This window comes from Leiobunum rupestre, chromosome 3, assembly GCF_980474605.1.
Source record: "Leiobunum rupestre chromosome 3, qqLeiRupe1.1.hap1, whole genome shotgun sequence".
NCBI lineage: Eukaryota > Metazoa > Arthropoda > Arachnida > Opiliones > Sclerosomatidae > Leiobunum > Leiobunum rupestre.
The window spans coordinates 45,888,496-45,913,468 of record NC_143386.1 but is presented as its reverse complement, the minus strand read 5'-3'; the positions used below and the strand labels follow the sequence as shown (position 1 = coordinate 45,913,468).

The window sequence follows — 24,973 nt, the reverse complement described above, 5'->3', positions numbered from 1 at the left end:
ACGAATTATCTCTTATTCTTCTTAAAAAGCTCCATCTATAGGGGTGTTCATTTATAAAAATAAGGGGGCAGCCATTAAAAATTTGTATGCTTTCAATAGTGCTTTTTAGAGGAAATGGCACTCCTAATAAAATGGCAAATTAAACTGGTCTATATAACCAAAATTTCACGCCGCATTCAGTAATTCAGTTAAAAGCGTTTCGCACTCCTATCTTCCATTAAGAGTTTAAATTTTAGTGTTAAATTTAACTATAGAATTTTACTTTGTAATCAAATATTTAGTTATAAAAAAAATAAATATTAGATAAGGTAAAATAATGGTGAGAAAACCTTGTTTGTGAGAAATGACAAGTAGAAAGAGATCAATGTCACCAAAACTATAAACTCGTTTAAAATAACATGGATACAGCCAGTGGTGGTGAAAAGATAACATCTATTTGTGATCCTTCCCTGGATAACTTAAAATTCGATGAAAGACCATCTAGAAATTTAAGAAACTACAACTCTGAAAATACAGAAAGTATGTCAGGTGCAACATCGTTACCCATTCTTGAAAAATGTAATCAATTTTGATTTTCATTTGAATTATGTTAAAAATTTATCGAGAAATAAATAAATCTTTTAAACTTTAATAATGAAGGTGGCCCAACGAGCACCACCACAACTGATACCAAAGATGGTTTGAAAAAAGAACGATTAGATCATGAAGAAAATGAAGATTATGTACCTGATATAATGACAAGTTCGTACACAGAAATATCATATGAGCAAGAGTCATTAGCTATGGCGAGTGCTGGTAATAACTTCTATTGATAAAATTTTCTTACTTAAAAAATACATTATATTTATCATTTATCACAGGTGAACCATCGTTGCAAGACGAAATACATGCCACAGCTAAACATGAAGAAACTTTGCCTAATAGCACAGAAAATAGCAGAATGACAGAAAAAAGAAGACCTAATAGCCTAATTCTTAATAGCAATTCAGATGGCAGTAGCACAGTACGAATACACCCAAAAAAGGAACTCCTAACCCAAACTAACATCCCTTTATTAGTTCACAACGTTAGAATCTGGAATTCAAAATGAAGATTTGACGTCTCCATTATTAACTACACCATCCGCTAGTGGCATGCGCAATTTGAGATGTTGCGAGTTAGATGATACTTTTTCATGGTCAAGAATTATGGAAGATAGGGGGCAACAAACTTCCGCAAGTAGTCAGGTATAAGACTGGGGCTTGCGAATTTAAATAAAGGAATAGAAACTAAACTCTTAATATTCTAGATTAGCATCGATGGTTCTCCATCACCAAGCTCTGAAGAACTGCTTTCAGAATCTCAAGCATCCCGTAGTCACGGACATTGTAAACATCATAGACTACACCGCAGAACGGGCAGTGATACCAGTGGTCTTTCGGAGCTGGCTGGAACATTAATAGTAGAAGGAGATGTACTCTCATTTGTGGCTGATGACCTGCAAGAAAAAATTAGATTGAGCAGCCCATTATCTCGAAGAGGTTGGGGGGAAAAAAAATAATGGGCAGAATACAATTACAATAAACAAACAATTATCACCAACAGATAGCCCTTCATTTCCAAGTTCTCGAGTTTCCACTCCTAGTCTATATAAACAGGCATTACAGCCTCAAGTTCCACTTGTTGATGCTGGGGCATTGGCTGATTTAGAAGCGCACGCGTTGAGGGTGGCTTCTGGAGTTGATCATATGCTTGAAAATCTGTCAGGAACTGTACAAAGTGTAAGACTAACTTAATGCAAATTTTTGTCAATTTGTATGTATAAAATGCGCATTATTTGTAGATTTCATCATTAACTGTTGACTGTATGGAAACGTTTGAGAAATCAGTTTGCAAAACATGTGATTTGGTAGATAGTAATATAAAGGTAAAAATTTTTTTCCAAGTAGTAAGGTGATACTACTAAATTTTTTCCTCATTTTGTAGTCAATGTATCAATTAATGGCGAAATGCGAAGAATTGTCTAATTCAATGCGACCTTTGTATAGAGTAGCTGATGAAATGTATCCTTTATATTATCAGATAATTTTGAAAATGTAATCAAGTTAATAATCGTTAACCTTACTCTTACAGCAAAGAAATAAAAAGGCTGGTGGATCATTTTGAAAATGTTATGGAACATAAAAGCTGATATTCAGTTGCTTTAAAAATTTCCATTTTTATTTTAAATTAAATTTTGTAAAATTAAATTATTTCATTTTATAATTAACAGAAATAGTGGCCATAAATTAAAACCTCCACAATATGTAAATTTCTTTGATAATACATGTACATTTTAATAGTTAATCTTCTCTAATTCTATTAATTAAAAAAAAAAGTACCAAAAAATTGAGAAAGCAATTAAAATACTTTTAAAATAGGAATTATTACTTTGGTTCATTTTGTACTTGTAATACCGGTATTGCAAAATGACTTAACTTGGTAATATTACATTTACACATCTAAGAATTATCTATTATATCTTCACTTTCAGCCCAATTTGCTGTAGCTACCCTATCCTTGTCTAAAAGGTCAAAATTGTCCCTAAATTCAGGATCAACGTTCTTCACTTTTTCAAATCTATAGCTTAAAAGCTGCCTTGCGTAATGATAGAGTTCCACATCCAAACGATTGATTTCAGTGATTTTACCGATTAATCTTTGCGATATGCCATTTAAAAATTCCTTCCTCTCCATGTTGCGACCTCCTCCACTATGTAATTTTTGTTCTTTATCAAGAAAACTCATGCCAAATGTCAATTCAAACATATAAGAGGATTTCTTCGGAAGTTCAGCCACCCCAAAAAAAGCCATTTTATGCAAATTAGTTTTGGCACTGTTGAGTATAATTAAGTCCCTCTCCTCTTTTGGCATTGAAGTTTGATTATAGCAATTGACAAGAGTAAGATCCGCGAGCATTCTCGCTTGGCGATTTATGGCAACATTATAAGAGCAGGATAAATATTCTTCCAGAGAAGCATTAGTGATATCTTCTTCGTCAAAACAAAGGGGTAATTCCTTCCTAGTAATTTCTCTACCACCGCACCAATGACGGGATGATTTCCAGCTACTAATTCTTTGTTTAAAATGCCAATACTCGCTTAAAAACCTCTTGATTGGGTCTCTAAGTACTGTAATGAAGAAATATCTAAAAACAATGATGTACAATTAAAACAATGCTTTTGAACAATAAATAAGTAAATCTTACCTTCTTTTTAAAGGTCTGCCTTCTTCTTCATCTAATGCACTATCAACGCAATTTGTTAGCTCAGTCCAATCTGGATGCACCCCACATTTCCAACCGGAAGTGTATCGACTAAACAACCATGAGCTGCCTTTGTGACCAGGGCGATAACAGTGACATAGTCTCCTTTTACGTTTACACGTACATGGTCTTTCCAAGTCCAAGTCTTCAATTAAATGCTTTAAAAACACACTGGCACCGGTATTTTGAATTTGCAAGACAACAATAACATCTAACTTTTTAACATTAAAATCTGACAGTTTATCGGAAGAGTTCAAATTCTGTAGCTTGAATGAAAGATCATTTTGATTTTTTCCTTTGAACATAGCTGAAGACATGGAAAACTTATCAAAATAACTTGAATTTGGCCATTTAATAGCTGTCGAGCCTATAACGCACATTTCCACAGAGCAAAAATACCATAGAAACAAAATCACCGACAAACTCATTAAAAATAAACAGACCAAAAATAACTTAAAACATTTACAAAGTGCAACTTTGTATTTTTTTTTCTCTTTACCCGAAGGTAACAGTGCTGTATTTATAGACTCCATTTCGCAATATTATGCGCGATAGCTTTCAAACTGAAGAAGGGAACACATCTTGTTTAATTGATTAGCTTGTTTTTCACGATTAATCATATCAAAATTGTTAGAATTCCTTAAATTTGGGGTCAAGGGCAGATGCATGTCAAAGGCCCTTGTAAACTAAGAAGATTTTTCCATTTAAATAGAACTTATTCCGCTTCCTAATTTGGCGATTGATGGCTCTTAAGCTTCAAATTTCCAGCAACAACCTAACTAAACGAGAGAGCTATTGTTGTTGTCATCGTAGGATACTAGTCACCAAGACTGGTTGACAGTTTGTGGAATTTGGGACGAATTTGCTCCGAGCCCCTTTGAAGATGCGCCTTTTTTATAATACGCCTGGCAACATTCCTGAGACCCCTATTGGTTAAAAGATGAACTTTTTCTTTGATTTGTAAAAAATATAGCATTTTTTTGAAGCCATTTTCAGAAGTGTTCTTCTGGTCGAGAAGTTTATAACACGGACGTGATGATTTAAGAAATATTATAAAGTAATACTTTTTTTTTACGGAAATGCGTTTAAAGTAATTTAGCTCAATTATTTTGTTAGTTGCAAATTCTGCTGAAACAGGGTTAGGAAAGTAAAAAAATGAGGGCAGAAATGGCAACGTATTTAAAGAAATAGATTTCTTAATGAAGCCAAGTTCTTCAATAAATTATTAGAAGAAAGAAGTACTTAGGTCAAAAGGGGTTGGCAGTGAAGTGCATGTATGAAATGCGGAAGAGAAAGCGGATGGATACGAGGGGTATCATCCCACAAATTTAAAAATATATCAAAATTTTCCAACCGAAGTCGAGGGATGGATTGCGGAAAAAAGGGATTTTGGTACAAATCACTTCTGGCAATATGTGTCATTGTTACAGTACTTGGATTTGTGTTCGTTGGGTACTTATGCCCAGAACGTGTCTGCGCATTCAATGGTCTAACATATTCCCAAGATCGCTATCAGAGTTGGAGCAAACTAAATTTAAAACACATCGCTTCTGCAGATAATATGGGAAAACCCGTATCTTTCCTTTCCCACCCATCCGATTCCGGTAATTTATACTCGCTAAAGGTAAAGCATATGGCATTCATCTAACTTGGTCATAGTATAACAATATTCGTTCAACTCTGTTACATAATGCCACATGTATTTACCATATTCAACTTAAAAGAAATGTATTCCAATTTCCACAAAATCTTGCAGGATCAAGCACTGATACTCGTAATAAGTTGTCATTTGATGACATGGTCAAAGAAGATTTTGAATTTGACATCAAAGGCTCCGATGTTATGGTCTTCCTACACATCCAAAAAACTGGAGGAACGGCATTTGGACGACACTTAGTTAGAGATCTGGATCTTGAACAGCCTTGCAAATGCAAGAAAGGCAGAAAAAAATGTCGATGTATGAGACCTGACTCGGATGGTAGTTTTTGGCTCTTTAGTCGTTATTCCACCGGATGGAAATGTGGCTTGCATGCTGACTGGACCGAATTAACAAATTGCGTTGATAGTGCCATGGACCAACAAGAAAAATCATCATCTAAAAGAAGGTAATATCGGTTTGAAAAACACTGCTGATGAAATAGTTCCTAAGGATTAATTTTTTGTAGGTATTTTTACATAACACTTCTACGTGACCCTGTTTCCCGTTTCTTAAGCGAATTTCGCCATGTGCAACGAGGAGCAACGTGGAAAACCTCTAGGCATTGGTGTGGAGGAAGAAATGCAAACTCGGAAGAGCTTCCAACTTGTTTTCAAGGGCCCAACTGGGCAAAAGTAACATTGTCAGAGTTCATGTCTTGCAATCATAACCTGGCCATCAATCGTCAAACCCGTATGTTGGCTGACCTTACTTTAGTAGGTTGTTATAATGGTAGCGCAATGAGTGCCAAGGAACGTGACATAATCATGCTAGCCAGTGCCAAAGAGAATTTGCGTAAAATGGCATTTTTTGGTCTTTGCGAAAAGCAAAGAATATCTCAGTATTTGTTCGAGAGTACTTTTAAGCTGCATTTCTTAAAGCCATTTGCGCAGCTAAACGAAACTCATAGCAGCTTGGCACTGAGCGAGATAACTCCCGAAGAGCTGCAAAGCATACGCCAACTGAACCGTTTAGATATTCAACTATACGAATTTGCTAGAAACCTTTTAATAGAACGTTTTGAGAAATTGAAACGCGAAGATCCGAATTTTGCATACGATTTTAATAATTTGGGTAAACGGAAAACCAACCATATTGAGAGCATGTTTGGTTCAGGCTCTAAAGAACTTTTCCCTTAATATTTAAACATTAAGCTAGTTTTTAAATTGTTCAACTTTAAAACCAAGTATATTAGTTATATAATCTGATAAAGGCCATAATTTTTTTTAAATTCGCATTTGAAAACTCATAATTTTACAATTAAACCTGGTGAAGTTCAATTTATTTTTTTTCAGCTGTAAGGTACAAAAGCAGGTGTTTTTACGTGCAATTCTGTTAGGTTTGAAGTTTGAATATCAACCTGACTTATTTTTAGAGTAGAGTGGCTCAATGAAATTGAGTTTTGTTCTAGTTTCAAGCCTGTATCCCTTACATGCTCAACAGATATTCTCATTCAATCTCATAAAAATGCGCAATTTAAGCTATCAATTTGTCTAATATTGCCATAATAGAAGAAAAGGCTATAAAATTATTACTAAGCTTAACGGGGCACGGATCATTCCATTTTTGATTAAATCATTTTGTACGTTACTTTATAAAGCAGGCTTTTAAATATTAAAGTCTATTTAATTAAAGAGGTGAGTTTCTAAAGCAAAATTATTACGGGGTTAACCGAAAAATTGCGGCAGCTGCACTAGCTCAAAACTAGTCATATCTTTTTAATTTGTAAGACGCTGGTGGCTTCTTTACAACTCAGTAATTCATATATTCTGCCTTAAAATAAGTTATTTTAAATAAGCTCTTACATTTCCAAACTGTAGGTAACTCACTCCAATATTATTATTTGTATGCTCGTTATAATATCATGTGGTAGACTACTTATTTCTATAGAAGTTAGTAATTTAAAAAAAAAGGCCATTACTGGTTGATAAATTAATTTTTTTCTCAGTAGTTCGCTATTTACAAAATTTTCAGCCTCTTTGTTAAAAATAATGGAAGTTATTGTATATGCTTTAAGTGTAAACAAAAATGTCGTTATATAGCAAATAGAACTATGCACACGCTTGAATCCTTTATAGTTGGGAAACTTAAATATTTTTAAGGCCTTAAGATAAATTTTATAGATGGAATTTGGTCATATTTTGGAACACAAATTGAACTCAAAATCGCGTTAAAAATATATATCAATCATAACAAAAAAATAATAAAAAATAATATCCGTAAATCTTCCAAGTTAAAATATTTCAAAAATAAAGTCCTAAGAAAATAGTTTTGAATAAGAACTGAATTTACATTTCACTCAAACCATTGTTATAATAAACAATGGGGTCTACGGGGTAGTTGTATTTTAAGAATGAGGAAAATTATCAGTACTTTAATATTTAATAGATGTTCATTAGCAAAAACCAGTTTTTAATTCCTCCCCTTAGGAAAGAGCAAAAAAATGTTTGATAAGATATTTGAAGATTCTGAGGATGATAGTTGGTTTATCATAGTTATCTTGATTTCTTTTAAATGTAGGCGTGAAAAAAGTATTTCCTTAAAGGGTCACACTGGCGTTTGAATTTTACTAGTTTCCTATGCGAGCTTCAGAATTAGGGCTAGAAAATCTCAGAAATGATTGGTCAGATTTACTATACTGTGGTAGGGAAGATCAGGAGCTACTTGATTTTAACCCAGATTTTTCCAAAGCTGGTGTGGCCCTTTATTAAAAACAAATGTGATTTTTCTTCAGAAATTTAATTCCCCTTTTTGTTTGTGCCATAAACTTAATTCAAACAGTATATATATATGTATCGCATATTTGTTGAAAGGTTCGAAGGCTCATAAAATATTATTTTACAAACATTAACATTTAATTTCGCCATAAAAATATATATTTGGCTAAATAATAGAAATCGCAGCAAAAAAAATGTAAATGTACATTTTATGATGCCTTTATGTAATGAACCTAATCACTATTGTTTTGTGGCAGTATTAGTTTAGCTTCTTTAGTGAATGAGAGAAATACTAGCCTATTTGCAATCAACATATCCATTAACTGTTCGTATATATTTTACTAGGTTTAGAAATAAGAAATTAAATGGATATCTAATGTTTAAAAAATTAATGAAATGTTAAAAATTATTGAAATTTTGAAGTTGGAAAGTGAATTTGATAAAAGTATTTGCTCATGGAAAAGTAAATAAAGGTTCATACAGTCTTGATCTCAAAAACTGACAGTTTGACGAAGGGCTTTGATAGTCTTGACAATTATTCATAACGGTAAAGTGTGAATATTTCTAGGCTATGATTTTAATAAGATTTTTGTCCTTCAAAATTACTTTCCAACTTCTTTAAGTGGTATAAATTAGATTATTATTATTTTTAGACAAATAAAATACCAGTTATTTTGAACGATGTAATAAAATGAACCGAATATCAACTCTGGTTTTGTCTTTCAAAAACGCGTTTAAATAATTTCTTTTTAAGAACTGGTACGCATTCAATGAGAAATGGATGTAATTTTGCCTTTTACGTAAATTGTATATCGCAGGCCTCTGATCAAAAGGCAGCCTAAACAAATCGAGACAATCAATTTTATAAAAATTAATGTATGGAATAATCTCGCTCTAGTGGCGCTGAAATTTAAATATGTTTTCTCAGCTGTTATAACATTAGTGTAGTAACATTTGTTGTACTTGTATTTTTTGTTACGATTTACCGTAATATGAAAAAGCCCATACCTTCATATGAGGCTGTATACAATAGGTGTACATTTTTATTCTTTATAAGATTAAAAATTAAACTGTATGAAATAATGCGTATAATTTCATTTATTTTCTTCACACAAATTTTTCTGTACTTCATATAAATTTTATGTATTCTCTATATTTTTGGTACGATAACTTCAAATTTCAATTCACACGCCTATTTTCAAGTTTCGAATGATGCATACAGTTTAAGCTAAAACCAGATTTATAAGTTCCACATTTAACCGATTTAGTTTTCACGCACTTAGTTTGAGAGCCAGTGGTTTCCAAACTTATCCATTTAGTGGTATCATTTTCAGTATTTTCTATCGGTGGCAACATGTAGTTAAAGATAAAGACATTGATAATTATATTTAAATTGTTGGTAATACCTTTATCTCTACGAGTTGATGGAAGAGCTATAAATATATAGGAAATATTATCTTACCATAGTATCGTGCACAGCTTTCATTCATTTTATCGTGAATTTCTACTGATTGAGTTTCAACAACCTGTAATGTATCAATACAAAAATTACAATCAACAAAAACCTTTTGAAATGCAGACATGTTCCAAATTGTACATTTAGGTTAGAGATATTTGAAGTAGTCAAGTCAGAGTCAGTATCTATTTCTGGGCAGTCAGGCATCGACACTTCAAACAAGTTCTCTTCATACCTTTTAAATACACAGTAGGACTAATTTGAATCAGTCCCAAATTTTGAACCTAAAACTGTAATAACTAACCACTCGTCTATTTCATATTTAAACTTATCATCACTAGAACTAACAGGCATGGTATCCACAAATGGAGACAAATATAAATAGTTCACTATCACTTGTCTATATTTAACAGTTTCTGAATTAGATTTAGGCAGAACACTGCTGTCAGATAGGTCATTTAACTCTGACATTTAACTTCTAACGAAAAAGATCCTATTTAAATAAGAAGTTTTGAAGTTCATTATAAATTGCAAATAAGCATATAATATTACGAGGTTGTAAATATTATCTACCTTAACAATCCAAAAATATTATTTTAGAATTTTGGATCCTGATTAAACCAGTTAAGCCTTAGATAAGCACGGCTATCTTTATCACACCACCACAGCCTGAAAAATGATTTATACCTCTTTAGGTATAATTTATAATCACAATAAATTATGACCAAAGATTTTGATCAGGATATCTTTCAATAATAAACTACTTAACTTAAACCTAAATTTTAAAATTTTCACGTGAACAAAAGTGATTTGGAAAAACCGCGCGACTCAAAAAGTATTTTTTAAAGGTTTATTAGTTGCCAACAGATGGCGAAACGTGAGTCGTTATGGTCCATCTAGCTGATGCATGCACTTTTTTTAAAAACCTTGGCTTGGATGGATGAAGCTCTAAATTCAAGATAATAATAATTTTAAAGGGAGGACGATAATAACGCCACAAAATTATAAACAAATAATAGATGGATCAAGGATCAGTATAAACAGAAGTATACTCTAAATTTTGATTATTTATTTTCCCTCAATTTCTCCCAAACTAGAGGTCATTTCTCATACTTTCCAAGCCCCGAGTTTATTCCACAATCTCGCGAGAGATATATTATTAACGTCTTACACGCCGTATTAAATGATTAAACACGGGAAATGCAAACACTTAAGGTGGATGCACACATAGCCTTCGCGTGCGAAATTTCGCGGGTAAATAGCGTCGCGTCGCGTGACTTAAATAGAATGGAAGTCATGGCGCATGGGCGCGTGCGCGAAAATTCGCAAGGGAAATCGCTTGCGAACCGTATGTGTGTTTGGGGCTTTAGAATGTCTAAGCTAGGAACAACAAACACAAGGAGAACGCAGCTAGCCTTAAAACACGCTAACGCAGTGTTGTGTACAAATTTCATTGGACTAACCTTTAGGCTGCACGTTTTATGGGCTGGGGGGAGACAATTTCCAAATTTTCCCATTCCGACGGCAGCAGGCGCTAAAGCGTCTAGCCAATGAAAACTGTACGCAAGAAAATGCTCGACTTTTGACAGGGTACGATCTCCTTGCGCGGGGTGCTGTGTTTGTTGCTCCTAGGTCCAAAGCTCCATTGCCATTCACACCTCAGGAGACGATACGGCTAGGGACTTCCGGTAATGTGATGTAAATGTACTGAAAATTTAAGTAATGGCTTTCAAAACTACGGTGCGTTACGTTAACTAGAAAGTTTCTTTATTTTAATCACAATTCTTAAAGCAAGGACACTTTAAAATCTTCTCAATGTGGCAAGTCAAACCAGGCCCGACAAGAGAGGGGGGAAGCCGGTAGAAATTACCAGGGCCCGTGCAGCCTCGGGGCCCCGATTAGGAACAAACGAGGTGTACTTATCCCTTAAATATATAATTATCTCCAATAGTTACCGCTCTATTGGGGCCCGACATTAATATTTTACCTGGGCCCTGGCCCGTTCTCTGCGGCCTTGAGTCAAACATCCACGTTCACAATCTGAAATATTATAATTTTTCCTAAATAAAACTAAACTATAAATTAATTTGAGAAACCCCTTATCGTTTTCACACTGAAGATTTTAAATAATATATCATGTTCTAAACGAAACTGTTCTAGTTAGGCGTATATATATTATCGTATTTTGATTGTTAAAAAAAAGGAAATGGGGTAAGTGAACTCTTTTTCCAGACGAGCTACCGTTAAACGAGATTAAATAATGATACGTGTCTTAAAGAGTTAAATATAGGCATTATCCATGTACGAGCGGTGCAATTATGCCATTGACGAATTATTATTATCCGGAGGAGACCGAAATGAAACTAAATTACAAGAACGTTACATCTACGGCGCAATTAAACGATTTATTACGGCGTAAAGTAATCAATTTCTCGAAGAAAATTACCAATTTAAAAATGTTTTGTCGAAATGAAGGGCGTGGAAACAGACGCGCTATAAATGAAGAAACTACAGACCCTGAACTAAGACTTCGATATGTGCGCTCGTTAAAGTCATAAAAAAGAGAACTTACAGTGCCGCGAGTGGCCCGTTATCACACCTAATTGGCTTCGTCATCTCGCTTTGAAATTATTGAAAACTCTCAATTTATCAGCTAATAAAAGGTGCTTATCTACTCTCTGGCCTTTCGAGAGGAGAGAAAGGTTTTAAGCTTTAATCATTGTCGAAAGGGATTATCAACTAGAAGCAGGGACGAGATCGGCAACAGTCGTGTGAAAAACAAATCGGCCACCTTTGATATATAAACAGTTCCTAATATTGTTTAACCTAGTTTTACAGTTAAATTAACTAACCGTAGTTTTAAATTATTGTACAATCAGTCGAAATTTAAAATAAAATTTATACAAAATGATGAACGTGAGACCACAGGGGAAAAACCCCTCGCCGTGGGAGAGTATCAACTACCTGACCAAATACATGTTCTGGTGAGGCATTATTTTTCAATCTGTAATAGGGAGTTTTTCAAGTGGCCCGACGCTCTTCTAGGTTGAATAGGTGTTAGGGCTAAAACCGCCGTGGCGGCGAGCGCCGACGCCAAAAATCCAATAAATATTTTTTGGGCACCGACGCTCTCCATCGCGGCGTTTTTGCCCTAGTGAAAACCACCCTTTAGGCCTAATGCATTTTTTTTGCGTCGACGCTAACTATCGTGGCGTTTTTGCCCTAGTGAAAACCACCCTTTAGGCTTAATACATTTTTTTTGCGTTGACACTCATCATCGCGGCGTTTTTGCCCTAGTAGAAACCAGACTTTAGGCCTAATACATTTTTTTTTGCGTCGACGCTCACTATCGCGGCGTTTTCGCCCTAGTGAAAACCAGCCTTTAGGCTTAATAATTTTTTTTGCGTTGACACTCATCATCGCGGCGTTTTTGCCCTAGTAGAAACTAGACTTTAAGCCTAATACATTTTTTTGGGCACCGACGCTCGCCATCGCGGCGTTTTTGCCCTAGTAAAAACCAGCCTTTAGGCCTAATGCATTTTTATTTGCGTCGACGCTCGCCATCGTGGCGTTTTTGCCCTAGTGGAAACCAGCCTTTAGGCCTAATACATTTTTTTTGCGTCGACGCTCTCCATCGCGGCCTTTTCGCCCTAGTGAAAACCACCCTTTAGGCCTAATGCATTTTTTTTTGCGTCGACGCTAACTATCGTGGCGTTTTTGCCCTAGTGAAAACCACCCTTTAGGCTTAATACATTTTTTTTGCGTTGACACTCATCATCGCGGCGTTTTTGCCCTAGTAGAAACCAGACTTTAGGCCTAATACATTTTTTTTGCGTCGACGCTCACTATCGCGGCGTTTTCGCCCTAGTGAAAACCACCCTTTAGGCTTAATACATTTTTTTTGCGTTGACACTCATCATCGCGGCGTTTTTGCCCTAGTAGAAACCATACTTTAGGCCTAATACATTTTTTTGGGCACCGACGCTCGCCATCGCGGCGTTTTTGCCCTAGTAAAAACCAGCCTTTAGGCCTAATGTATTTTTATTTGCGTCGACGCTCGCCATCGTGGTGTTTTTGCCCTAGTGGAAACCAGGCTTTAGGCCTAATACATTTTTTTTGCGTTGACACTCATCATCGCGGCGTTTTTGCCCTAGTAGAAACCAGACTTTAGGCCTAATACATTTTTTTGGGCACCGACGCTCGCCATCGCGGCGTTTTTGCCCTAGTAAAAACCAGCCTTTAGGCCTAATGCATTTTTATTGGCGTCGACGCTCGCCATCGTGGCGTTTTTGCCCTAGTGAAAACCACCCTTTAGGCTTAATACATTTTTTTTGCGTTGACACTCATCATCGCGGCGTTTTTGCCCTAGTAGAAACCAGACTTTAGGCCTAATACATTTTTTTTTGCGTCGACGCTCACTATCGCGGCGTTTTCGCCCTAGTGAAAACCAGCCTTTAGGCTTAATAATTTTTTTTGCGTTGACACTCATCATCGCGGCGTTTTTGCCCTAGTAGAAACTAGACTTTAAGCCTAATACATTTTTTGGGCACCGACGCTCGCCATCGCGGCGTTTTTGCCCTAGTGGAAACCAGGCTTTAGGCCTAATACATTTTTTTTGCGTTGACGCTCACCATCGCGGCGTTTTTGCCCTAGTGGAAACCAGCCTTTAGGCCTAATACATTTTTTTTCCGTCGACGCTCTCCATCGCGGCGTTTTTGCCCTAGTGAAAACCACCCTTTAGGCCTAATGCATTTTTTTTGCGTCGACGCTAACTATCGTGGCGTTTTTGCCCTAGTGAAAACCACCCTTTAGGCTTAATACATTTTTTTTGCGTTGACACTCATCATCGCGGCGTTTTTGCCCTAGTAGAAACCAGACTTTAGGCCTAATACATTTTTTTTGCGTCGACGCTCACTATCGCGGCGTTTTCGCCCTAGTGAAAACCACCCTTTAGGCTTAATACATTTTTTTGCGTTGACACTCATCATCGCGGCGTTTTTGCCCTAGTAGAAACCATACTTTAGGCCTAATACATTTTTTTGGGCACCGACGCTCGCCATCGCGGCGTTTTTGCCCTAGTAAAAACCAGCCTTTAGGCCTAATGTATTTTTATTTGCGTCGACGCTCGCCATCGTGGTGTTTTTGCCCTAGTGGAAACCAGGCTTTAGGCCTAATACATTTTTTTTGCGTTGACACTCATCATCGCGGCGTTTTTGCCCTAGTAGAAACCAGACTTTAGGCCTAATACATTTTTTTGGGCACCGACGCTCGCCATCGCGGCGTTTTTGCCCTAGTAAAAACCAGCCTTTAGGCCTAATGCATTTTTATTGGCGTCGACGCTCGCCATCGTGGTGTTTTTGCCCTAGTGGAAACCAGGCTTTAGGCCTAATACATTTTTTTTGCGTTGACGCTCACCATCGCGGCGTTTTTGCCCTAGTGGAAACCAGCCTTTAGGCCTAATACATTTTTTTTCCGTCGACGCTCTCCATCGCGGCGTTTTTGCCCTAGTGAAAACCACCCTTTAGGCCTAATGCATTTTTTTTGCGTCGACGCTAACTATCGTGGCGTTTTTGCCCTAGTGAAAACCACCCTTTAGGCTTAATACATTTTTTTTGCGTTGACACTCATCATCGCGGCGTTTTTGCCCTAGTAGAAACCAGACTTTAGGCCTAATACATTTTTTTTGCGTCGACGCTCACTATCGCGGCGTTTTCGCCCTAGTGAAAACCAGCCTTTAGGCTTAATAATTTTTTTTGCGTTGACACTCATCATCGCGGCGTTTTTGCCCTAGTAGAAACTAGACTTTAAGCCTAATACATTTTTTGGGCACCGACGCTCGCCATCGCGGCGTTTTTGCCCTAGTAAAAACCAGCCTTTAGGCCTAATGCATTTTTATTTGCGTCGACGCTCGCCATCGCGGCGTTTTTGCCCTAGTAAAAACCAGCCTTTAGGCCTAATGCATTTTTATTGGCGTCGACGCTCGCCATCGTGGTGTTTTTGCCCTAGTGGAAACCAGCCTTTAGGCCTAATACATTTTTTTTCCGTCGACGCTCTCCATCGCGGCGTTTTTGCCCTAGTGAAAACCACCCTTTAGGCCTAATGCATTTTTTTTGCGTCGACGCTAACTATCGTGGCGTTTTTGCCCTAGTGAAAACCACCCTTTAGGCTTAATAAATTTTTTTTGCGTTGACACTCATCATCGCGGCGTTTTTGCCCTTGTAGAAACCAGACTTTAGGCCTAATACATTTTTTTTGCGTCGACGCTCACTATCGCGGCGTTTTCGCCCTAGTGAAAACCAGCCTTTAGGCTTAATAATTTTTTTTGCGTTGACACTCATCATCGCGGCGTTTTTGCCCTAGTAGAAACTAGACTTTAAGCCTAATACATTTTTTGGGCACCGACGCTCGCCATCGCGGCGTTTTTGCCCTAGTAAAAACCAGCCTTTAGGCCTAATGCATTTTTATTTGCGTCGACGCTCGCCATCGTGGCGTTTTTGCCCTAGTGGAAACCAGCCTTTAGGCCTAATACATTTTTTTTCCGTCGACGCTCTCCATCGCGGCGTTTTTGCCCTAGTGAAAATCACCCTTTAGGCCTAATGCATTTTTTTTGCGTCGACGCTAACTATCGTGGCGTTTTTGCCCTAGTGGAAACCAGCCTTTAGGCCTAATACATTTTTTTTGCGTCGACGCTCTCCATCGCGGCGTTTTCGCCCTAGTGAAAACCACCCTTTAGGCCTAATGCATTTTTTTTGCGTCGACGCTAACTATCGTGGCGTTTTTGCCCTAGTGAAAACCACCCTTTAGGCTTAATACATTTTTTTTGCGTTGACACTCATCATCGCGGCGTTTTTGCCCTAGTAGAAACCAGACTTTAGGCCTAATACATTTTTTTTGCGTCGACGCTCACTATCGCGGCGTTTTCGCCCTAGTGAAAACCACCCTTTAGGCTTAATACATTTTTTTTGCGTTGACACTCATCATCGCGGCGTTTTTGCCCTAGTAGAAACCATACTTTAGGCCTAATACATTTTTTTGGGCACCGACGCTCGCCATCGCGGCGTTTTTGCCCTAGTAAAAACCAGCCTTTAGGCCCAATGCATTTTTATTTGCGTCGACGCTCGCCATCGTGGTGTTTTTGCCCTAGTGGAAACCAGGCTTTAGGCCTAATACATTTTTTTTTGCGTTGACGCTCACCATCGCGGCGTTTTTGCCCTAGTGGAAACCAGGCTTTAGGCCTAATACATTTTTTTTGCGTCAACGCTCTCCATCGCGGCGTTTTTGCCCTAGTGAAAACCAGCCTTTAGGCCTAATACTTTTTTTTGCGTCGACGCTCACTATCGCGGCGTTTTCGCCCTAGTGAAAACCACCCTTTAGGCTTAATACATTTTTTTTGCGTTGACACTCATCATCGCGGCGTTTTTGCCCTAGTAGAAACCAGACTTTAGGCCTAATACATTTTTTTGGGCACCGACGCTCGCCATCGCGGCGTTTTTGCCCTAGTAAAAACCAGCCTTTAGGCCTAATGTATTTTTATTTGCGTCGACGCTCGCCATCGTGGTGTTTTTGCCCTAGTGGAAACCAGGCTTTAGGCCTAATACATTTTTTTTGCGTTGACACTCATCATCGCGGCGTTTTTGCCCTAGTAGAAACCAGACTTTAGGCCTAATACATTTTTTGGGCACCGACGCTCGCCATCGCGGCGTTTTTGCCCTAGTAAAAACCAGCCTTTAGGCCTAATACTTTTTTTTGCGTCGACGCTCACTATCGCGGCGTTTTCGCCCTAGTGAAAACCACCCTTTAGGCTTAATACATTTTTTTTGCGTTGACACTCATCATCGCGGCGTTTTTGCCCTAGTAGAAACCAGACTTTAGGCCTAATACATTTTTTTGGGCACCGACGCTCGCCATCGCGGCGTTTTTGCCCTAGTAAAAACCAGCCTTTAGGCCTAATACATTTTTTTTCCGTCGACGCTCTCCATCGCGGCGTTTTTGCCCTAGTGAAAACCACCCTTTAGGCCTAATGCATTTTTTTTGCGTCGACGCTAACTATCGTGGCGTTTTTGCCCTAGTGGAAACCAGCCTTTAGCCCTAATGCATTTTTTTACGACGACGCTCACCATCGCGGCATTTTTGTCCTAGTGGAAACCAGCCTTTAGCCCTAATGCATTTTTTTTACGACGACGCTCACCATCGCGGCGTTTTTGCCCTAGTGAAAACCAGCCTTTAGGCCTAATACTTTTTTTTACGACGACGCTCACCATCGCGGCGTTTTTGCCCTAGTGGAAACCAGCCCATAATCTAGCAGCGTTGATAGATTCGTCTTAACATTTTAATTGTTAGCTGGACGTTGCCGTACTTCAGAATGGGATATAAGAAAGAACTGGGGGAAGAAGATCTGTACGATTGCCCTAGCGACGATGGCTCAGTTCATTTGGGCGACAAACTGGAACGGTAAGTATCTTTCACGCACATTGCGGCCTCCTAAATATATCACAAGCACGCATGACAAAAACATGTACTTTTTGTTTGGAAAAAGTCGCAGTTGGAGACACGAAAATGCTTCTGAAACTGATAGTATTACAAATCTTGTCAGAAGTTTATAAACCAGACCCCTTTCTTGGAGAGTATCTAACTGCTAAAACGTAGTGCGTTGATAAAAAAGCGTTTTCCGTTTTCTCAACGCGTGCGCCATAACAAAATGAAGGATACCTTTAAAATTGTAATTAAGATAATAGGATTAGGGTAAGAAGTGTAGCCCTATGACTTCATTTTACTTTGATTTTGTGGCAGAGGCGTAGCGAGGGGGGCAAGGGGGGCATCCGCCCTGGGCGCCACTCATAAGGGTGCGCCAAAAACTGTTTGACGACCTTTTTGTCAACGGAAAACGTTGCATTTTGGGGATTTTATATGCTAAAAGGGTGCCAATTAAGAGACTTGCCCAGGGCGCCACAAACCCTCGCTATGCCACTGTTTTGTGGTGACGAATAGTTCGACTCAAGGTGGAAATGTTACCCAAAAAGGGCTGCCGGTGGACATTTTGGCAGATAAATTCTGGATAAGTAGACGATGGTATCAGTTTACTCTCTTTACTGCCGCTTTTGAGGAGGACTAGAAAGTGTAGCTCCGGTACTCTGACCTTGACGAATACTTCACGGTGAAGAGTAATTAATTCTTTCCACCAGAACCAGCGAATAGTTTAATTTATCGTAAAAGTAGTTAATTATAAACTTCTGGTAGTGGTAATAAATTATGGGAACATATAAAGAAGGAAATGGACGACTAATATTAAATGTTAATTTAACAAAGCTAAATTATTCAGCCATTTAAAATCAAATGGCAACTGAATTTGCCAATTGATTAACAGAAAAATATCTTGACAATAATATGAACGATGTTTGGTTGAAAATTCAACACGTGGTTCTCGCTGTTGAAATTCCAAAATTCGCCGAATAATCAAACGCACTTGTTGACACTTACAGAGAATGGGAGGAAGAATTACGACGTCAGAAGACTAGAAAAAAATACCGAGCCAGTTTGAGGTTGGCGGTTATACGAGCCTTTGGTAAAGCGTACTTTATTCAATCCTTCTTTTGTCTCGTGGAGGTAATTATGACGAATTGAGTGGCAGTTGAGATACGTAATACCAACTTTCGCTTTCAGGAATGCGTCACGCGAGTCTTGCAACCCATATGTCTGGGTTGGCTGATCAGGTACTTCAGCGAACCCGGCTCTCTGACAGATTTGGAGTGTTACTTATCAGCGGCGGGCGTCTGTTTCTTCGCCTTCGCTTACGTCTGCTCGCACCATCCGCTTTTCTTCGGGATGCTTCGATCCGGAATGAGGATACGTGTAGCGGCTTGCACTCTCATTTACCGAAAGGTTGAATTTATGACCTCTAATAATTATTATTATAATTATACTAACGTCCTAAAACCCAACAGTCGCTGAAACTAAGTCAAAGATCCTTGGGTAAAACGACGGTGGGTCAGATGGTAAATTTGCTGTCCAACGACGTCAACCGATTTGACCAGGCTGTAGTTTATCTGCCGTTCTTTATCGTTGGACCCATTCAAACCATCATCGTCTTGTCCATTCTATGGGACCATTTGGGAGTGTCCTGTCTCTTCGGACTGGTGGTCTTGCTGCTCTTTATCCCCTTCCAAACCTACATGGGGAAAATCTTCTCCAAACTCAGGTTACCTCCGCGGCTTCCTACGCTTAGAAACGCCAGCGCGGACCCGATTAACTTGGAGCAAATATTTTTTACTTGAACAGATCTCACACCGCAATCCTAACAGACGAGCGAGTTCGACTCATGAACGAAATCGTGACCGGGATGCGGGTAATTAAAATGTATACTTGGGAGTACCCGTTCGCGCGACTGGTTGCGACGGCTAGAGAGAAAGAGATCAGCCGTATCCGATACACGTCCATCCTACGAGGAATCAACATCGCGGTTTATTTTGCCGCTTCCAAAGTCATAGTCTTCGTCTGTTTCGTGGCCTATATGCTGATGGGAAACCACTTAACGGCCGAGATCGTGTTCGTCAGTATGAGTCTGTACAACAACCTGCGTCTTTCCATGACTTTCTTCTTCCCTATGGCCATTTCGCAATGGGCCGAGTCCAGCATCTCGCTGGAACGAATTCAGAAATTCATGGAACTGGGCGAGCAAGAAGAGTCTTCGACGGTCGACCAAAGTAATTTGAAGGTCGAACCGGACAAGTGCGGAATTTGGTTGAATAAAGTCTCCGCCAAGTGGAACGAAGTGAGTTTGTCCTTATAAATAAACAATCGACGAGGCAGGCCGTCTAATAGGAGTTTTTTCAGGAATCTGAAGAAATGACCTTGAGTGACCTTAATATGAATGTACAACCGGGAGAATTATGGGCCATCGTTGGTCCCGTTGGATCCGGAAAGGTAATAAAGTTTTCGTTTAATTACCTAATTAATTTTCACGAATCTTTAAATTTTCTGTATATTAAACAGTCATCATTGCTCATGACTATCTTGGGCGAGCTCCCAGCCAGTAAAGGAGAAATTAAAATACGCGGAAAGATGGCCTACTCGTCTCAAGAACCTTGGGTCTTTGCGGGAACGATACAGCAAAATGTCCTCTTTGGATTACCTATGGAGAAGTACAAGTACCAAAGAGTTCTTCACGTATGCGCGCTCGACAAGGTAATTCGAAATTATTTTCAAAAGTACTAAGATTGCAATTCACAAGTTTACGAACCGTTCCCAGGACATTAAACTCTTACCGTACGGTGACCAAACTTTGGTTGGTGAACGAGGGGTATCCCTTAGCGGTGGTCAAAAGGCGAGAGTCAACTTAGCCCGCTCAATCTATATGGATGGCGACGTGTACTTAATGGACGACCCCCTCAGCGCCGTCGACGTTTCGGTGGCCAAGCATTTATTCGACAAGTAAATACAGTCTCAGTCAACGAAATGACTCGAGTAACAAACTTAATGTTTAGATGCATTAACGGATACATTAAAAAGAAGGCTCGTATTCTCGTCACTCATCAAGTACAGTTTTTAAAGTCGGCCCATAGAATAATCATCTTAAAACACGTAAGAATCAACACTATAATTAACTTTGATTATACAACGGTAAGGGTATTCTCAAGAATTCAGCGTTAAATACACAGGGTAAAGTATTAGCTATAGGCGGTTTCCACGACCTGATCAACCAAGGATACGACCTTTTGGCCATAGTGGACGAAGAAACGGCACGAAAGACCAGCGAATCGCAGAGTATACAAAAGGACGAACTACTTACCCCGCTGCCCACCCCGGACCCAACGACATCCATGTACTCGTCCCTAACTTCATTGGCGTCCATGGGCTTCGTGCAAGACGATGACATCGATAAACTAAACGTAAGATCACTAAATTTGACCATATTCGTTTAACTAAATGAAGGTTCTTCGCTATAGAAAGATGCCCCCAAGCAAGCCGCCGAGCAGAAAGGCGAGGGATCAGTGAGGGCTTCCACCTACTTCAATTACGTCAAGGCGGGTGGAGGTTTTCTCTTCATTGTATTCGTCATTTTAAGTAATCTCTTGGCGCAGTTGATATATAGCTACAGCGATTACTGGTTGTCCTTGTGGTAAGTGAAAGATTGATCGAAAGGAAGCGCCAATTCAAAATATTTCTTCAAGGACCAACTACGAGGAAATGAAAAATAAGGAAATTCCATCAAACTCAACAAACGATATCGATCTGGTGTTTCCAAACGACACGACCCCGTCTTCCAGGGGAATTACGTGGGGCGACATCACCGGGGACTTCACGGACATCTACACCAACATCTACATATATTCCGGGTTGATGGTGGCCCTGTTTGTACTATCTTTAACCCGAACAGTAGCTTCGTTCTTCGTTTGTATGGAGGCATCCATAAACATGCACAATACCATGTTTCAATGCGTTAGTCGAGCTCCAATAGCCTTTTTCGATAAAAATCCCGTTGGTGAGTAACGCTTACTTGGAAGTTATTAAAAGTCATTAACAAAACACCAACCTCGCAGGTAGAATTCTAAACCGTTTCACCAAAGACTTGGGTCTAATCGATGACTTCCTACCGTTCACTGTCGTTGATATGTTGACTGTAAATACTTTTACTAAAGACATATCTTGAGTTTGAAAATAACACGTAGGCCTGTTTCAGAACGTTTTAACTTTACTGGGAATCGTGGCCGTGGTCATCTACGTCAGCCCCTACGTCTCCATTCCAACTGTAATACTCATCTTCGTCTTCGTTTATATTCGGAGGTTTTACATCCATACCGCGAGGGACGTCAAGAGACTCGAGGGAACAAGTGAGACATCTAATGGATTTATGTAGTTGCATTATTGGTAATCTATTTTTCCCGGGGACAGCGAGGAGTCCCGTTTTCTCCCATTTATCGACGTCATTATACGGCATCACGACCATCAGGTCCTTCGGCGTTCAACGAAAGTTCGAAAGGGATTTTTGCGCTTTCCAGGACATGCATACGTCGTCCTGGTTCACTCTCTTGTGCATAGCTCGGTGGTTCGCCATTATGCTTGACTTACTGACGGTGCTTTACATCACTTTCCTTACGGTATTTCTCATAGCCGTGGACACAGGTTGGTGGCGCTTGTTGTACATCATGTATCGTAAGCCATATTAACTATATCGTTCTAATACTCCAGGAACAACCGGTGGTAACGTTGGTTTGGCTATTTCCTCGGCCTTGGTGTTAACAGGAACCTTCCAATGGGGAGTAAGGCAGTCTGCCGAATTGGAGAGTCAAGTAAGTACTTGACACTTCAGGGTTGCCACCAAATTTTCAGATTCAAATTCCCTGACTATTCCCTGTTTTCCCTGACCATTTTAACAGATTTTCCCTGACTTATTAAGGCCAAAATTTTTCTTTTATATTTTACTTTTATCAGAAGTTAATAAATTAAGATGAACTTATATTTTAGTAAAAAGGTTATTGCAATGTTGAAAAAATTTGCAAAACATTCAAGGAAATAAATGATAATCATAGAATTTGTCATAGATCTAGAGTTGAATTACCTTCAACAAGTGCCAAGATAAAATTGAATTCCCTGACTTTTCCCTGAATTTGTACCAATTCTTAAAATTCCCTGACATTTCCCTGACTTTTTAGGCCCATTTTTAAATTCCCTGACTTTTCCCTGATTTCGCTGTTTTCCCTGACGTGTGGCAACCCTGCACTTGATTATAAAGTGGAGAATAAAAATGGTTGTTCGTTGCAGATGACAGCGGTCGAAAGAGTTCTTGAATATAGTAAACTGAAACCGGAAGCCGAACTGGAAGCTCCCCCGGATAAGAAACCACCTCCGGATTGGCCGAAACAAGGATCCATAGATATGATAAACTTCAGTTTGACTTACCCGGATACCGGGGACGTACCGGTGCTGAAGAACCTCAACTGTCACATCAAGGGAGGTGATAAGGTGGGTATAGTGGGGCGAACTGGGGCGGGGAAAAGTTCCATCATCGCCGCCCTCTTTCGAATGACTGAGCCGCAAGGAACGCTGACCATCGACGGGGTCAACAGCCAGGAGATAGGCCTTCACGACCTCAGAAGCAAAATCTCCATCATCCCGCAAGATCCGATCCTATTCACGGGTCCCGTGAGACGCAATATTGACCCGTTCAATGATAAAAAAGACGAAGAATTGTGGGCAGTTCTCGAGGAAGTAAGCGCGACTATATGAATAAGTTATTTCTTACCAAGTATTTAATGTCATTCGATGGTCGAAGGTTCAACTGAAAGAAGCGGTTATGGAACTGCCCGGAGGACTGGACAACCAAATGTCCGAAGGTGGTAGCAACTTCAGCGTTGGACAACGACAACTTATCTGTCTGGCGAGAGCTTTACTGAGGCGGAATAAGATATTGGTTCTGGACGAAGCCACGGCTAACGTCGACCACAAGACGGACGCATTGATACAAAACACAATTAGGGATAAATTCGGTCATTGCACAGTTCTGACCATTGCTCATCGTCTTAATACCATCATGGACTCTGACAAAATACTTGTAAGGGCCTTGAAAAAACGGTACTTGGAATGTAAATTTACAGTCGCTTCTTAATTTAGGTATTGGACGCTGGGAAAATCGTGGAGTTTGACGAACCGTTGGCGCTCTTGGACCGAGAATCTTCTCAATTGACCGATATGGTCAAGCAAACTGGACCGGTCATGTCCAAGCAGTTGTACGAAATCGCCAAAGCGGCCAAAAGAAAAAACGACGTCGGACAACATAGCGTCCAAAGAAGCAACAGCGGTATAAACGGAATAGGCTCCAACAGTGTCAAATCATTAGACACGTCGAGAATAGTTTAAAATGTGAAAATATAGTATAACTATTTTTTTATTTAATCAGCATTTATTTTAATTTCTTTTAATTTCTTTCATAGTTTTTTTAAGATGTATATAACTCGTGTCTTAATAAAATAAAATTATTCCTACGTTTTCTAAAAATGAGGTCCGGCGAATTGGCCAGAAATCTCCCTTAAAGGCCGACTACATAAATCTTCGGTTTACTCTGTCTTTCACTGGAAGTAGGCCGACTGCATGGCACACGTGTATTGCAGTAAGCCTACTTCCAGTGAAAGACAGAGTAAACCATAGATTTATGTAGTCGGCCTTTAACTTACAAATTTCTTAATGCAACCAAGAATGCATTTATTTATACTCAGGGAGAATGAATATGTCGAGATTATTTTTAGGGTTTCTCCAATTCCACCCGTTGGGGCCCCCGGTATGCTCCTCCGCTTTAATAAAATCAAATAATACTGCAATCTCATTGGTTCTTAAAAATTACGTTTTTCGACGCGATTAACTCTGCTGCGAGGACGCAAAAAAATAAGACCACCTTCTTTCCCCCCCCCCCCCCTAGCGTGACGGGGTTAAGGCCTCAACGTGTCCGTCGATAGTCTCGACATATTCATTCTCCCTGAGTATAAATAAATACATTCTTGATGCAACCGAAAACGTAGTTCAGAAATGATCAGTACAAACTTGGTCTTAACTACTTTACATTTTTATCGTTCATTTTATCATGGGTTTTCCGAAAATGTCACTCACTTGATGAAATACCGTCGTTAAGTTTATTTAATATAAAAATGAAATTTACGTGCAGCGCCCCGCTGCGGATTTTATTCTGAACGATAATTTTATTGCGCCTATTTTGTGACGTCACGGACTATGGTCCTGGCTTATGTTTCTCCACTGCATCGGGTAGATTATATAGTCCCCACTATCCTACCAAGATGATTCTTGTAATATCTTTACTAGATAATATGGCGATGC

The 24,973-nt window shown here is 39.1% G+C and overlaps 5 protein-coding genes across 7 annotated transcripts; 3 read left to right on the top strand and 2 right to left on the bottom strand.

Annotated features, from left to right (window-relative positions):
- Nucleotides 1-104: 104 nt before the first annotated feature.
- Nucleotides 105-2,302, top strand: BORCS6 (BLOC-1 related complex subunit 6). The gene is made up of 9 exons (XM_090168397.1): nucleotides 105-558; nucleotides 640-795; nucleotides 861-1,003; nucleotides 1,059-1,226; nucleotides 1,289-1,520; nucleotides 1,585-1,760; nucleotides 1,823-1,906; nucleotides 1,966-2,042; nucleotides 2,113-2,302. Exons 1-9 carry the CDS (start codon nucleotides 399-401, stop codon nucleotides 2,168-2,170), a joined length of 1,254 nt encoding a protein of 417 aa, XP_090024523.1. The 5' UTR covers nucleotides 105-398; the 3' UTR covers nucleotides 2,171-2,302.
- Nucleotides 2,303-2,309: 7 nt separating this feature from the next.
- LOC149951949 (heparan-sulfate 6-O-sulfotransferase 2-like) lies at nucleotides 2,310-4,307 on the bottom strand. 2 transcript variants are annotated; one of them, XM_090168396.1, is made up of 3 exons: nucleotides 3,782-4,307; nucleotides 3,226-3,649; nucleotides 2,310-3,165 (listed from the first exon to the last, which is right to left on the bottom strand). In XM_090168396.1, exons 1-3 carry the CDS (start codon nucleotides 3,813-3,815, stop codon nucleotides 2,481-2,483), a joined length of 1,143 nt encoding a protein of 380 aa, XP_090024522.1. In that variant the 5' UTR covers nucleotides 3,816-4,307; the 3' UTR covers nucleotides 2,310-2,480. The 2 variants fall into 2 exon arrangements, with proteins under 2 accessions (XP_090024522.1, XP_090024521.1); XM_090168395.1 differs by having other exon boundaries at nucleotides 3,226-4,305.
- LOC149951948 (heparan-sulfate 6-O-sulfotransferase 2-like) lies at nucleotides 4,279-6,160 on the top strand. Its single transcript, XM_090168393.1, has 3 exons — nucleotides 4,279-4,886; nucleotides 5,039-5,387; nucleotides 5,448-6,160. The coding sequence occupies exons 1-3, from the start codon at nucleotides 4,559-4,561 to the stop codon at nucleotides 6,115-6,117; spliced, it is 1,347 nt and encodes a 448-aa protein (XP_090024519.1). The 5' UTR covers nucleotides 4,279-4,558; the 3' UTR covers nucleotides 6,118-6,160.
- Nucleotides 6,161-8,786: 2,626 nt separating this feature from the next.
- On the bottom strand, nucleotides 8,787-10,042 carry LOC149951947 (uncharacterized). Of its 2 annotated transcripts, XM_090168399.1 has the most exons (6): nucleotides 9,922-10,042; nucleotides 9,725-9,822; nucleotides 9,456-9,644; nucleotides 9,293-9,386; nucleotides 9,158-9,221; nucleotides 8,787-9,035 (listed from the first exon to the last, which is right to left on the bottom strand). In XM_090168399.1, the coding sequence occupies exons 3-6, from the start codon at nucleotides 9,620-9,622 to the stop codon at nucleotides 8,875-8,877; spliced, it is 486 nt and encodes a 161-aa protein (XP_090024525.1). In that variant the 5' UTR covers nucleotides 9,623-9,644; nucleotides 9,725-9,822; nucleotides 9,922-10,042; the 3' UTR covers nucleotides 8,787-8,874. The 2 variants fall into 2 exon arrangements, with proteins under 2 accessions (XP_090024525.1, XP_090024524.1); XM_090168398.1 differs by having other exon boundaries at nucleotides 9,725-10,042.
- A 1,825-nt stretch (nucleotides 10,043-11,867) lies between these two features.
- Nucleotides 11,868-24,129, top strand: LOC149951946 (ATP-binding cassette sub-family C member 4-like). The gene is made up of 20 exons (XM_090168392.1): nucleotides 11,868-12,135; nucleotides 17,492-17,602; nucleotides 18,631-18,754; nucleotides 18,812-19,030; nucleotides 19,093-19,346; nucleotides 19,427-19,919; nucleotides 19,982-20,071; nucleotides 20,141-20,332; nucleotides 20,397-20,578; nucleotides 20,632-20,728; nucleotides 20,806-21,036; nucleotides 21,094-21,266; nucleotides 21,319-21,629; nucleotides 21,688-21,767; nucleotides 21,828-21,978; nucleotides 22,040-22,270; nucleotides 22,337-22,437; nucleotides 22,910-23,356; nucleotides 23,421-23,699; nucleotides 23,759-24,129. The coding sequence occupies exons 1-20, from the start codon at nucleotides 12,059-12,061 to the stop codon at nucleotides 24,002-24,004; spliced, it is 4,089 nt and encodes a 1,362-aa protein (XP_090024518.1). The 5' UTR covers nucleotides 11,868-12,058; the 3' UTR covers nucleotides 24,005-24,129.
- The last annotated feature ends 844 nt before the right edge of the window (nucleotides 24,130-24,973 follow it).